General features: G+C 46.7%; 1 protein-coding gene across 1 annotated transcript in view; it reads left to right on the top strand.

Moving 5' to 3' along the window:
- LOC147639878 (signal peptide peptidase-like 5) overlaps nt 1–13,762 on the top strand; it is a 47,591-nt gene that overhangs the window by 15,930 nt on the left and 17,899 nt on the right. Inside the window, exons 4-5 of the mRNA XM_086775002.1 lie at nt 4,335–4,458; nt 4,750–4,906. Coding sequence (XP_086631128.1) covers nt 4,335–4,458; nt 4,750–4,906 — 281 coding nt within the window. The remainder of the gene's footprint in view (nt 1–4,334; nt 4,459–4,749; nt 4,907–13,762) is intronic.

The following is a 13,762-nucleotide window of genomic DNA, read 5'->3' as shown; positions in this document are numbered from 1 at the left end:
GTGGTAGCACAGGATCCAGAGGCCAGATACATGTGGATCAGCTTATAGCTCTCACAGGACATAGGGTTATATACATAGCTCTATGTTACTTTTCTCCATCAGGATCCTCCTATGTCATTACAGAGGACATGCCACAGGAGGAGGAGACAGGAGCCTCGCCATACACTTGTCTGTCAGAGGAGATTATGCATTATTCTACACTAGGGGAAGTATTTCTTACGGGCGACTTCAATGCCCACACACAAAGCAGACAGTGTGAGGTGTATGACTATGATGACATGGAGATCCTCCACCTTGTGGACCCAGAGGAGATAGGGGCTAGTCGGGCATCAGAGGACACTGGACCAGACAGAGGACATTATGGGGACCAGTTACTAGAGTTGGGAGCCAGGCATCGTCTCGTTATTTATAACGGGATGCTACAGTGGCCGAGATCAGGAGGGCTGACATGCTTCCCACATGGGGGTCATACACGGACCGGAGGCACGGTTGTAGACTACATTATGGGGTCTTTGGAGGCATCACAGCTTGTCACCTCATTCTCCATTCCACCTCGTCCTATTGGGGTAGATCATACATACTTGGCATTTTCACTAGCCGGATCACTAGTATCACCAGCCCCGCACATACCGACGCCACACACTACCATCTACTTCACACATGACATGGCAGACATATACACAGGCAGAGTAGAGGATGGGCTCTTACTTATGGATCCCCTGGCACCTATGGATACCATTACAGCCCAGCTGGCATCACTCCTACACACGGCTGCATTACAGAGTTTCCCACATCGTGTGCACTCAGGAGAGCGTGCGAGATCTGGGACTATGCCCTAGAACAGATGGTATGATGACGAGTGCAGAGCCCTATACTCACGGCTACGCATACACAGAGCCTTGGGAGCCATCACAGAGCAGGAGTCGAGGAGAGAGATGAGGAGACTTACTCGCCGCAAAAGGCGGGCCTCGCAGAGACACAGGAGCTAGAGATCTTTCATTTCTTCATGAATAGAGATAGCCCTGTCTCATGGCGGCACTTCAGAGAGCCTCGGACACCGACACCTATTGCAGACCCACAGACATGGCACACATATGCAGAGGGCCTATACCACGCCCCACAGCAGCCACCTATACCTCAGCCACAGGAGCCTCGACCTACCATAGTTAGCTTCTTTACCCACTCGATGGTACAGGAAGCTATCCGCCGCCTACAGCATGGACGGGCCGCCGACCATACGGGCATGCAGGGTGAGCATCTCATATATGGAGTAGATTCTTTGGCTCCTTTTCTTGCACACCTGTTTAACAGGGCACTAGCAGAGGGTTTGCCTACGGAGTGGACGATGCACACCATTGTGCCGATTCACAAAACAGGGGATATGCTCGATCCGAGCAACTACAGGACGGTTATGGTTGGCCACGTGCTGGCCAAACTCTATGGTGCAGTGTTGGAGCAAGAGCTTAGCTTATATGCTGAGCGAGCAGGTTTACGCTCATCAGGGCAGGCAGGCTTCAGGAGAGCTTTCTCTACCACTGACCATGTATTCACTTTGAGATGTATGATTGATCAGGCCAGAGTGAGGAAGAGAAAGCTCTATTGCTGCTTTGTGGATTTCCGCAAGGCATTTGACACAGTACCACGAGAGAGGCTCTTTTAGTGCCTGCAGTCACTTGGCATACCAGCAGATATGACATGGGGCATCTATGCATTATATGAGCAGGTTTTTGGGCGAGTCAGATGTCCAAGAGGTATGTACGAGACTATTGCTAGCACCATTGGTGTGAAGCAAGGATGCCCACTTTCCCCCACGCTATTTGGGTTATACATTGATGAGGTGGCTGACTTCATTACACGGGGAGGCGGAGATGGGGTTGATTAGCAGGTACCTCAGTACATATTATGCTTTATGCTGATGATATTGTATTAGTGTCTGAGTCTCCAGGTGGTCTACAGCAGCATCTACATGCACTCCATGATTTCTGCAGAGAGAGGGGTCTTACTGTGAACCTTGGGAAAACCAAGGTTATGGTCTTTCATACATCGAGACAAGGCAGGAGTCAGCTGACATTCACTCTCGCAGGATGCCAGGTGGAGGTGGTGACATCATACGTGTACCTAGGGGTTACCTTCTCTGCAGCAGCCACACGCTTCACCATGGGTTCAGCAGCCAGAGCTCGATTGGCACGGGGATATGCAGCATTGGCTATGCTAGAGAGACAGTGCCACCAGGCGCATTTTCAGGAGCCTCGGACGAAGGGGTGGCTATTTGACACATTAGTCACACCGGCATTGATGTATGGAGCAGCGGTATGGGCGCCAGGCCTTGCTACCCATTGGTGGACACAGATAGAGAGACCACAGGCCCTCATGATGGCACGCATGATACGTAGCAAACCGTTAGTACCTCATGACATTATCCGAGCAGAGTTTGCTGCGCCCCCTGTGATGGTAGAGGCCATATTCCAGACTATATGCTTGCTAGACAGATTCAGAGAGATGCCACAGGACAGATTGTCATACTGAGCTTTTGAGGCATTTAGACAGCTGGCTGAGGCAGGAGACAGAGGATCATGGTATACACAGGTCACACATTGGTTCTCACAGCATGGCCTAGACATGGATCATCTACCACCATTCCAGTATGACAGGGATGCACCACATATCCGTCTCTCTCATAGTGAGAGGAACAGAGTATTGAGACAGGATCTATGGCAGCTCTATACACGAGAGACATGGATATCGCCTACACAGCCTCTTCCACCGAAGATGCTATACTACAGAGATCACTTCATGAGTATCACTGATGATGGATTTATAGAGAGACCTAGATACATGGAGGGCTTTTTACCACACGGCTCCCGAGTGGCTATTGGTCAGCTTAGAGTTTCATCACACCGATTGGAGATTGAGATTGGCAGAGTAGCACGGATCCCCCGAGAGGAGAGGGTATGCAAATTGTGCAGAGAGGAGGTGGAGAGTGAGGAGCATTATGTATGTAGATGCAGAGCATATACAGCCATCAGAGAGAGATATCCCATTTTATTCAGAGAGCCACATTCCCTATGCTAGATCTTTGAGGCAGCAAACCAACGCATATTGGGGAGATTCATTCTAGACATACAGCGCCACAGAGAGACATCATTACAGGCTCAGACAGCTCCAGAGGGGGGACGACAGACACAGATTACTACATTTTTTCAGAGATCCATCCCACTCCCAGCCCCTACACGGCAGGGAATTACTCTCCAGAGAGCAGAGACACTCAGAGCCCGCAGGAGACAGAGGACACCTGGCTTTCGAACACCACGCCTATACCAGAGAGAGATGACAGAGATCAGAGCTCAGTTTCACAGAGAGGGTGCGGAGCGACTGGCTCGCTTCAGAGCACACCCAGGCATGTTCTTCAGGGGGCTGTGGACACCCCCTTCATTCATGTATACCATTTTATACCCCCAGTATGGTACAGGATGGAGCTAGCTAGGTTGCATATCATGATTGTATACTCCATGCATATAGCTTTGCATTCTCCTAGTAGTAGAGCTACATCCCCTTCACCACTCATTGTACTTATTGCACACCCAGATTCAGCTTTTTAGTTCAGTACTTTTTCATTTTGTTGGGATGACAGAGGATACCCCATACAGGTACACCGATTTGTCTCATAGGCGAGTTCGGTCTTTTGGAAGATGTTAATAAAATCTTTCTTTCTTTCTTTCTTTCTACTCTCTCTTCATGTCTGCGTTTTGCATCAGATTGTTTCCAGGAGTGTTTAGGGCTGAAAGAAGACCCCCAGAGCTTCCGCGTGTTACATCCTGTCCCCCCTCCACCCCAAAACCCCATTGGATTAGGTCCCTAATCCTTAGATTAGAGCTGTCAGTTCTACTAGCGGCTACATGCGATTTATCTTGGTCCCTAGGCAAAGGAAACACTTAGTGTCCACCACAAAATTTGTGCCAGGTCTTTTGACTTGGTTCAAAAGTCATGTTAAAGAAACGTGATTGGTGACACTAATTAATTGCAAAGTTTGGTTAAAGAGATTGATTTCAGTGTGCTGGCTGTGTGTGTTTCTTTTGGTTGCAAAAAAGTGACTTCTACTAAGTATGAAAGAGACTTTTCTGTAATCTCAGTGTTGGAACATGGGTGGATCACTTTGTGCATGTGGTTAGTTTTTTGACAGCTTTGGTACTCACAAGACCGTAGTGCGAAGTCATTAAAAAAATGTAGAACCTGGATGCCATTTTCCATGTTCAAATGCATTATGAGTATTACAAACATCAGCTTTTCAATGATTAGCCTTGACAGGCTATCTTGTGCTTTTTCTTTTTTTGCAGAGCTCTACAAGATGGTTTGTGATGCAAATGAGTCGGGAACCTTCTTAGACATTAAGATTCCAGCTGTTTTATTACCTAAATCAGCTGGGGAAAATTTGGAGCAGGCTTTGAATTCAAGTCAAAAGGTATGCACTATTAAAATAGAAGAATGCTCTTAATATTATCTACATTTAATTGCAGTGGTGAGTTTCTGTTTGGCTCACAAGATTATGCCTAGGTGTTTACCTTTCCTTGCATTTGAAACATTTATATGAGCTATCTTAGGTGCATTCGAAACATTTATATGAGCTATCTTAGTTGGTGGTGGGCACACAAACAGATGGAGGGAGGAAGGACACCATTGCTTTAGATGACCCTAGTCATAATGAGTGAAGTTTTGAGCTGATCTGGGCTTTTCTTTGGTTGTGTTTTATGCAGTGCGGGTGCAACTCTATTCTCCTGATAGACCAGCTGTCGATGCTGCTGAGTTTGTTCTTTGGATTATGGCTGTGGGAACAATCACATGTGCTTCTATCTGGTCGGCATGGAGTTTCCATGATGGTACAGAAGATGAACAGTGCAAATTAGCGAAGGTCTGATTTCATATGATGAGGCTCTTTTGTATTTACCATAGTTAGCAAGGTTTTAGGAACTTCTTTAGGCTGGGACTACTAAGGCCAGTCTGTGTGGTGCTTAGTGACTTGGATAGTAACTGTAGTCTATAGTCTCGGTTCCACACTATAGAAAGCTTTGTATAATCTTCTCTTCAAGCACCTTGTACTAGAAAATCACTTGTTTTTTTTTTTTTTTTCAACTGGCCTTTAGCCCAAGATCCTCCCATAGTTAGCAAATTTCACCGTCCGTAGACAGCCACAGCTGCCCGTAGGCACTTATGCCGCCAAGGAAGTGCCAAGGGGGGTTTTGAACCCAGGACCTCTTGGTCCAAGGCAAACACCTTCACCACTTGAGCTATTACCGCATTTGCAGAAAAACACTTGTTTTGTCTAGTAGAAACTCATAAATAAATGAAATCAATAAAAATAAACCTTTCGCGTTCACCGTGCAATTGCTCCCCATTGGAGACCAACCACAATCGGAAAACAAATGCACAAACTTAGATCACTTAACCTTGATAAATAATGAACAACATAAGCATCCACAAATCTGAAAATGACAATGCACAACTTGACACCACCACAGGGGCTGGAAAGGGCCAACCCCCCCCTCAATACAATATGTATTTCTTGGACTATCAGATGATTACAAGTTTCAAAGTCTTATAAGCTAGACGACTCCATACATGGAGTGAATACAAATGAATCAAATACTGTAGATGTTATCGGTGACGAAACCATTTTGGTTGATGAAGACTGTGTCAAAGGCAGTCTCCCACCTTCACTGGGCTAGGAAACTGCACTACACTGGTAGGGTGATTCACCATGGAGGGAAAAAAACCTGGTACTCCAGATGAAAGCTTTGCTCCCAAATTCCTAGGCCCACTGACCTTCTCTGGCTCTCAAAAACTTGAGAGTACAGTCAGGGCAAGTACAGGACATAAGACCTCACAGAACCCCGATAGAAAATAAACATTTGCAAAGGCAATTCTGCAAATACAGTAGAGAGATTCCGATTTGCACAAAAAAACTCTTACTAAACAAGAGAGGAGAAAACCTGGTTTTTTATAGCATGAATGACCCATTTGCCATTTCACGTGGAGCTAAACAGTTCCCCCGACTTGCTGATTCAAAATCAGATATAGATGTCTAGGTACATGTACGGGAGATACAAGACTAGTACGGGCAGGTATTTGCTGTGCAGGCAGAGCAATATTCCGGTTGCAACTGGCGGGTACAGGCTATGCAGAACAGTACGAAGTAGGTACCAGCAGCGAATGGGCCTGTACAACTGGTAAGGGGCTGTATGGGCTGAAGTACATAATTGGGTACAAGTTGTAGCCTTTGATTCTATGCGTGCTAGTCTCCCGAGAGAGAGAGAGAGAGAGAGAGAGAGAGAGAGAGAGCAGTCGACGAAGGTAGCTACCACCTTTCCTCTTCGCCTTCGCACATACGTGGCCTCCCCAAACCTCCTTGCGTGTAATTCATTTACATGGCAAGTTTTGTTATAGGCTTTTGTTTACACTAAACTTTCCACAAGTGGACTTTGGGTATCCACACTTATTATTGCCCATGGTTAAATGAATGTGAACTTATAATCTTATAAACGCAAAGGTTAACATGAGTTAAAAAGAATACTTACCACCTGTTCACATGCCACATGAACGCGTTAGCAGGTAGGCACACCCACGGTACACTGGGAGGCGTCCCCGTCTAGTGCACTGGCACGATATAGCAGGCAGTCACACGATATAGCAGGCAGTCACACGAAAACAAGTCATGCGAAAATAAATCCAGCATACAAAGATAGATGCACGTGCGCATGTAATGGACAAAATTTCCCTTTCGTGAAACTTGTACAAGACATTCTCGTCAGGCACGAATCTAGCGCGACAGAATGTGAAAACCCTGGCCTTCCTATGGAGTAACAGTTCCATAGGTGAAGACGTGGTACAAACATGGGTCCTTCCATGGAGTGACAGTCCCATGGACAAGACACCGTCATGGCCATACACGGGTGGCACGATACAAGCTTCCGTCCTATGACATGATCGTGGTCACACGGGTGGCACGAGATTGGCTCTTGTCCATGTGACACGAAGTAACTCGCCCTCACATGAGAGACGGATCTGGTCTCATGTGAACATGGCACAAATCTGGTCACTCTATGGAGTGATAGTCCCATAGGAGTGGCACCGAAATGCAAATGGACCAAATGGGCGACCAAATGGTTGCATCCCCCCCGGCTTCTAAATAGTTGACCTCAACTGAAAAGCCTCAAGATATGCTTGCAAAAGTTGCGTGTAATCAACAAAGGTATCCTCATCTACCCACTTTGCATCAATGGGTAAATAATGTTTAAACTTCACAAGGTATCTCCTGGAAAGCTTTCCAACTGGTAGCCTTCTCTCCTTGTGAAACACAATCTGCTCTGGCTGGAGGATCTTCTCAAGCTCATCAACCTCTGGTGGATCTTCCATGACAGGCTCCTCAAGATTTGGCCCCACATACTTGTGCAGAAGACTCACATGAAAGGCATTGTGAATCTTCCAATGACTGCGTAAAGCAAGTTTGTAAGCCACTTCATTGATCTTCTCAATCACCTTGAAGGGTCCATAATACCGAGTAGAAAGCTTAGGGTATGATTCCTCTCGTCCTGGCCTCTTTCGAAGTCTAGCTTTCTCAAATTTCAGCAATACCCAATCACCTTCCTTGACTTGCATGTTCCTTCCATGCACCGTGCAATGGCTGTCTGTACTTGAGCAAAGGCTGCATCCAAATCACGCACATCTCATCTGCTACAAAAATCTCATCCTTTGTGCGAAGGATGGGTGGCAAGATGACTCTTGCCATAAATAATCTCAAACGGGGCTTTTCCTGTGGAGGTATGTACCGCATTACTGTAGGCAAACTCGACAAGTGGAAGATACTTCTCCCATGCACTCTTTTGTTCTGCCACATAACACTTTAACAAATCCAAGACAGCTGAATTTACAGCCTCACTTTGACCATCCGTTTGGGGGTGATAGGCTGAGGAGAACTCAAGCCTAGTGCCCATGTTGTCAAATAGAGCCCTCCAAAAGAGGCTCGTAGTCCTAGGATCTCTGTCCCCAACGATGGACTTTTTTTTTTCCCTGGGAAAAAGGTCCTTCAATTAGTTAAAGAAAAACAGCCGCAAAGGGCTAACGACGGGCTAAATATAGCCTCACCTCATATAAGGGCAGGAGACAAATGACCAAAGGGAAAGAGATGATTCTCCTCCGGCTGGCCACTTTGTGAGGAGAAGGCTATCTCAAATGGGGGGGGGGGGGGGGGGGGGGACAACCATACAGGTGGTCTGTAATGCCAAATGGGGTCACCGCCTCTATCTGTGAGGAAAGGGCTAGGCCTCCAAAGTCTCAAGAAGGCTTCCCGCCGCTTCCGCATGCGGTCAAAACCTCGCTGCAGCTTCCCCCACTGAACGTGGAGGGTGTGAATGATATCGAGCCATATGCTCTCGATAGTCTTAACCGACGGAGTGTGGGTACCCTCGATGGCCTCGCTACATCTAGTGTGCCAGATGTGCCAGGTTGCTATGCTGCTACAAATCTCCCATCGCTGGCATGAGCGTGGTCGCCAGACACTTGCCGGTGGGGCTGTGATTGGTACTATTACAGGGAGACTTGAAGGGAAAGTCCTCCCCCATCCTCCTTGTAAGTCCTGACCACTCTAGCCTCGCTGGGCGAAGCGATAGTACCCCAAGTGATGATCCGGGTCGATGCCTTGTCCATAGCGAAGATGCGGAGAATCCGCTGCCAAATCTTTGAGCCTTTGGGCAATCCCAAAGGCAATGTCGCTGAGACTCCTGGGGGTGGCCGCACCTTGGGCAAGCTGATGACTGACCTCCAACTGCGAGCCAAGTACCAACCGCCAGACTTGTGTGTGCCATTAGCCAAAGGAAGAGAGTGATCTTCCTCAGCCGAAAGCTGTCCTTAAGCCTCTTCTAGAAATTTGAAAGGAAGCGCTGTGATAGTCCCTGAGACTGCCAGTGTGTTGTTGCTGTTAGTGTGCCATCTATCTCCGGCATCTGGATCCTGCGGCGGTTGAGCCGCGCTGTATATGCAAAGAAAGGGGCATCCAGAGTCTCCACTTGATCTGTGGGATCATGCCAAGTCCACTCGCTAGGGTCCCACTGCAACCGCATGAGAGATCGGCATTCCCAAATCCATAACCGCCAAAGTATCTCCCTGGCCACCTTGGCCGGTGTTGGATCCCCAACGATGGACTTAGGCATATCATGATGCTTAAATATGTGAGGAAGAAAAAGCCTTATCATATGATCAGCTTTAATGGTTTTCTTGACTGGCAAGAAGTGAGCTTGCTTGCTAAACCCGTCCACAATGGTCCAAATAGCATCATTCCCTTGCGGGGGCAAGTCCATAATGAAGTCCATAGTAATGCTTTCCCATGGCTGCGAGGGAATAGGCAAAGGCTGAAGCAAACCTGGAGGCTTTTGCCTATCAATTTCACCTTCTGGCTAGTAATACATGTGCGTACATAAGCTTGAATGTCTTTATGCATGCTTGGCCAAAAGAAATATCTCTCTATCATGCGTGTCGTAGATAAAATACTTCTATGACCAGCATAAGGTGCGCATGCTGTTGGCCGGGTGCAGTTTTGGTGCTGCCGGTGGTTGTAGGTGCAGGCATATAGGCAGCCAGGCCTACACAGGCGGCTAGGCCAGGCTGGCAGGCGCCCAGGCCCACGCCGGCATGTGGCCAGGCCTACATAGGGGCCACGCCTACCCAGGCAGCCGTGCGCAGGCGGCCAAGCCTTGCAAGCAGCCATGGACACCGAGCAAGGCATGCGCCGGCAGCAAGGCAGGCGACGGTAGCAAGGCAAGCCGGCGGCGCTAAATCGAGGAGGGGAGAAAAAAAAAACCAGTAAAAGCATTCACGCCGAATTTAGTTTGCTTTTGTTTTTTTTGGATTAAACTTTTTTTTAAAAGAGATTAAAGACCCCCCTAAGGTTTAAAGGTGTTTTTTTTAAAGAAAACAGAATATATATATATATATATATATGTATATATATATAAACACAAAAGCAAAAGCTTAAGTTGCTTTTGGGGAAGCTTATATAAACCCCTTAAGTGGGCTTCTTGCCACACATCTCTCAAGTTTTCAAGCTCTCAAGCTCTCAAGTTCTCTAGCAGTTTCCTGTGCAAGATCGAATTTTCTCTCCACTTGCCCTCTTCACGATGTCGACCCAAGAATCCGAGTTGGAGCCCCTTATTGAACGCGAAGGCTTGCCGGCTACGGAAGATACCAATGTCGATCTTTTTGACGATTATGTGTCAAAATAAGATTTCCAAGAGTTCAAAGTTGCTCTTGAAGCTTCTTCTTCGGAATGTCAGGGACAAATCGCCTCCCAGATGCAAGCTTTGCAGAACTCCATCTCTCTTTTGACCACTACCCTATCTACTCTTTCGGGTATGGATACCTTGGCCTTTGCGTTAGGCCCCAACATTACTTTGGAACAGTTCGGGGGCGAGCAAAAGCAACGCACCAAGGAGATAGTGGACACTTGGCTACATAAGTGGCAAGTCCATTTTCAGTTTCATCCATATGACGATGGAAAAAGGATCCAGTTAGCAGCAGGTTTCCTCTCAGGCAAAGCTTTGCTTTGGTGGAAGGAACTCAACCCTAAGCCAACGACTTGGGCACAATTCGAAGACGTCTTCAAGAAGGAATTCCTCAAGAAAGAGGATGATTATGATGTTGTTGCCTGGTTTACAGCTTTGTTCATGACCTCGTAGCACCTCACTTATGAGGTCTAACTCCAGAAGTTTAGGGACTTGCAGATGAAAGCTACAAAGATGGATCCCATAACTCTTTTGGGGTTCTTCGTAGCCGGTTTACTAGACTCATACCGTTTACAGGTTAAAAATAACAAATACAAAACTTTGGACGAGGCCATTCATTCAGCTCGTATCTATGATGATACAATGGCCTCTTCCAAGTCCAAACCCGTTACCGAGCAGGGGAACAAGCATAAAAGAAAGTTCTCCGCACCAATGGCTAACACGACTGAAGGAAAGTCTTCGGACCAACCTCCGAAGAATTCAAGTTCTCGGCACCAATGGCTAACACGACTGAAGGAAAGTCTTCGGACCAACCTCCGAAGAATTCAAGTTCGACACCAGCGAAGAAGAAACGACTCCTTAAGGCTTTGATGCTCAAGAATGAGGGACGTTGTTTCACCTGCGAAGAAAAAGGACACATGCGTAACGAGTGCCCGAAGCAAAAGGGTGCAAAGACCAATACAGGACCCAAGCCAAAGGCAACCAACCAGTTGTCTTTGACAGGTATGTCAGTTACTGTACTTTCTCGCCCTAGTACATGTTCTGATTGTCTGTTCAACTCTAAGTTTTTGGCTTGCATGATCTTCTCCGAGTTTATGGAGAAGTGAATAGCCATAGAATCCACATTCTTCTAGACCGTGGCAGCTCACACAACTTTGCTAACTGCAAACTTGTGCAGAAATTGAGTCTTGATACGTCACCCAGTGATCATACCTATGAGGTACGCCTACCTGCGGGTCGGCAAGTATGGGATCGAACGGTGGAGATGCTACCAATCCGGATTCAGGACTACAAAGATACTCTGGAATGCTATATTATGCACCTAGAACATGTAGACTTGTTATTAGGGATTGATTGGTTTGAGACTCTTCAAGTCCAGATAGATTGGTCTAGTCATATTTTTTCTTTTCAGCATAGGAACACCCAGTATAGTATTTTAGGTGATTGTATACATCCATCTTAGGGGCCTCTTGTAAATACAGTTGATTTTGGAAATATAATGGATTCTTCTTTGTATTCCGCTTTCCATTGTGTATTGATTCCACTTTCGTCATTTCTCATAGCTTCCATGGATGTCAATGAATTAAGTGTATTTGAAAGCAAAGAATTACAGAAGATACTTGATTCATTTCAAGATGTATTTCCTAAGGAATTGCCATCAAGCTTACCACCTGAAAGGGCAGTAGATCATCGTATTGACCTGATCCCTGGTGCTCATCCTGTTAGTATTCCACCTTACAGGATGAGCCAAGCTGAGGAAGATGAGTTGGCTAAATAACTCGAAGATTATTTGAGGATGGGTCAGATCCGTCCAAGTAAATCACCTTGGGGTGCACCTGTGTTGCTTAGGAGAAAGAAGGACAACACGTGGAGAATGTGTATAGATTACAAGAGATTGAACAAGCTGACAATTAAGAACCTTATAAGCACGTGGATTGCTTAGCTACTGAGGTTGTTTGAGACATAGCTTCTTTGAGACAGATATGGATCCCCCCTGCACGAACGAGGAGGACAAGCTCAGTGGTTTAAACTATGATCATTGGAAGCTATAGATGAAGGTCTGGTTCACACACAAGGGACTTTGGGAGATTGTTTAGGGCCACTAACGAAAGCCCGAACGTCCTACCAGCTCTAGGAAGTGGACTCAGGACCAGGAGGATGCCTTTCTTGCAGAACTTTCAGCTTGGGAGAATCAAGACTCAAAAGCTCACTTTGCACTTGTACGAGCTATCTCATGAGAGGTCTCCCCCGCCGTGCAAACATTGGATTGTGCTGCTTCTGTTTGGAGAAAGCTGACAGATCTATATGCACGGGACTCTACAATATGGTCTGTCAACCTATTGGGTCAGCTCTTTTCTCTGGAGTTCACAGCAGGGACTTCCATGCAGTCGTTTGTGATGAAGGTTAAGGTACTCCATGACCAATTATTGGCCATGGAGTTTACAGCAGGGACTTCCATGTAGTCGTTTGTGATGAAGGTTAAGGTACTCCATGACCAATTATTGGCCATGGGTACTGCCTTGACCTCTTCTTAGTTAGCTGCTCTCCTCCTCATTAGGCTTCTTGCAGATTATGACATGGTTTCTCGAGCTTTGTAGGTTCAGATCACAACACGTTCCCTTGAGTTTGATGATCTGTGTACTCTCCTCTTGGAAGAGGAATCCATTCTAGTTTCACAGGGGAAATTGAAAGTTTCATCGTCTATTGGACCTGATCAGGCACTTGCGACGGTGCAGAAGAAAGTTCGGAGTCGGTGTTACGAGTGTGGTAAGAAAGGCCACATGTCAAAGGATTGTCACTCAAAGGACGAAGGCAAAGCCAAGGACAAGGGAAAGTCTTCAAAGAAGGGCAAAGACAAGTTATAGGACACTGACACAGACTCGTCTAGTGATAACCCCAGCTCTCCCAAGGCCTTACAGACTGGAGAAAACATGACTGGTCTCCTACTCTGATCCTAAGGGCATCCCCCTGCGTGCCGTCTTCCAGAAACGGCTTGTGGGCAGGAGAGGGGGCTTTCAAAAGCTCTCTTATATTAAATCTGGAGCATGGGACCCGTGTGTCGGAGGTCCAAGTATAAAGATAGGCAAGTTCACTTGATGGTCTGGATGAGTTCCAGGATCAACCAAGTTTCCTTCATGGTTCGGATGAGTTCCAGAACTATTGGTCAGCAGATACTATGGATAGGATGTGTTCCATGTTCATTTGTTCGAGGTTACTAGATGTGATGTGTTCACAGTTCTACTTTGAGTTTGGAGCCAAGCAGATTTTCTTTTGCTCTTTACAGTGGCATTATGTTTTCTGAAGACAACAAGCTGACATGTGCATTTTCCGAGGTGTACTCAGTACTGGCCATGCTGAGGTGTCCATGGTCGCACCTTCGTCATCAGTTTTCTTCTGACTTTTTTGCACACTTCAAGATGCAGAGGGGGTGTTAAAATAATGCATCTTCATATGCTGTCGTGGAGGTCCTGTCGGCCTGTTTCTACAGCCGACCT

The sequence above is a fragment of the Cibotium barometz genome, chromosome 3, assembly GCF_041138505.1.
Source record: "Cibotium barometz isolate CiBa-2024 chromosome 3, ASM4113850v1, whole genome shotgun sequence".
NCBI lineage: Eukaryota > Viridiplantae > Streptophyta > Polypodiopsida > Cyatheales > Cibotiaceae > Cibotium > Cibotium barometz.
Note: the sequence above shows the minus strand (reverse complement) of the source record. Positions and strands in the feature narration are given on the sequence as shown.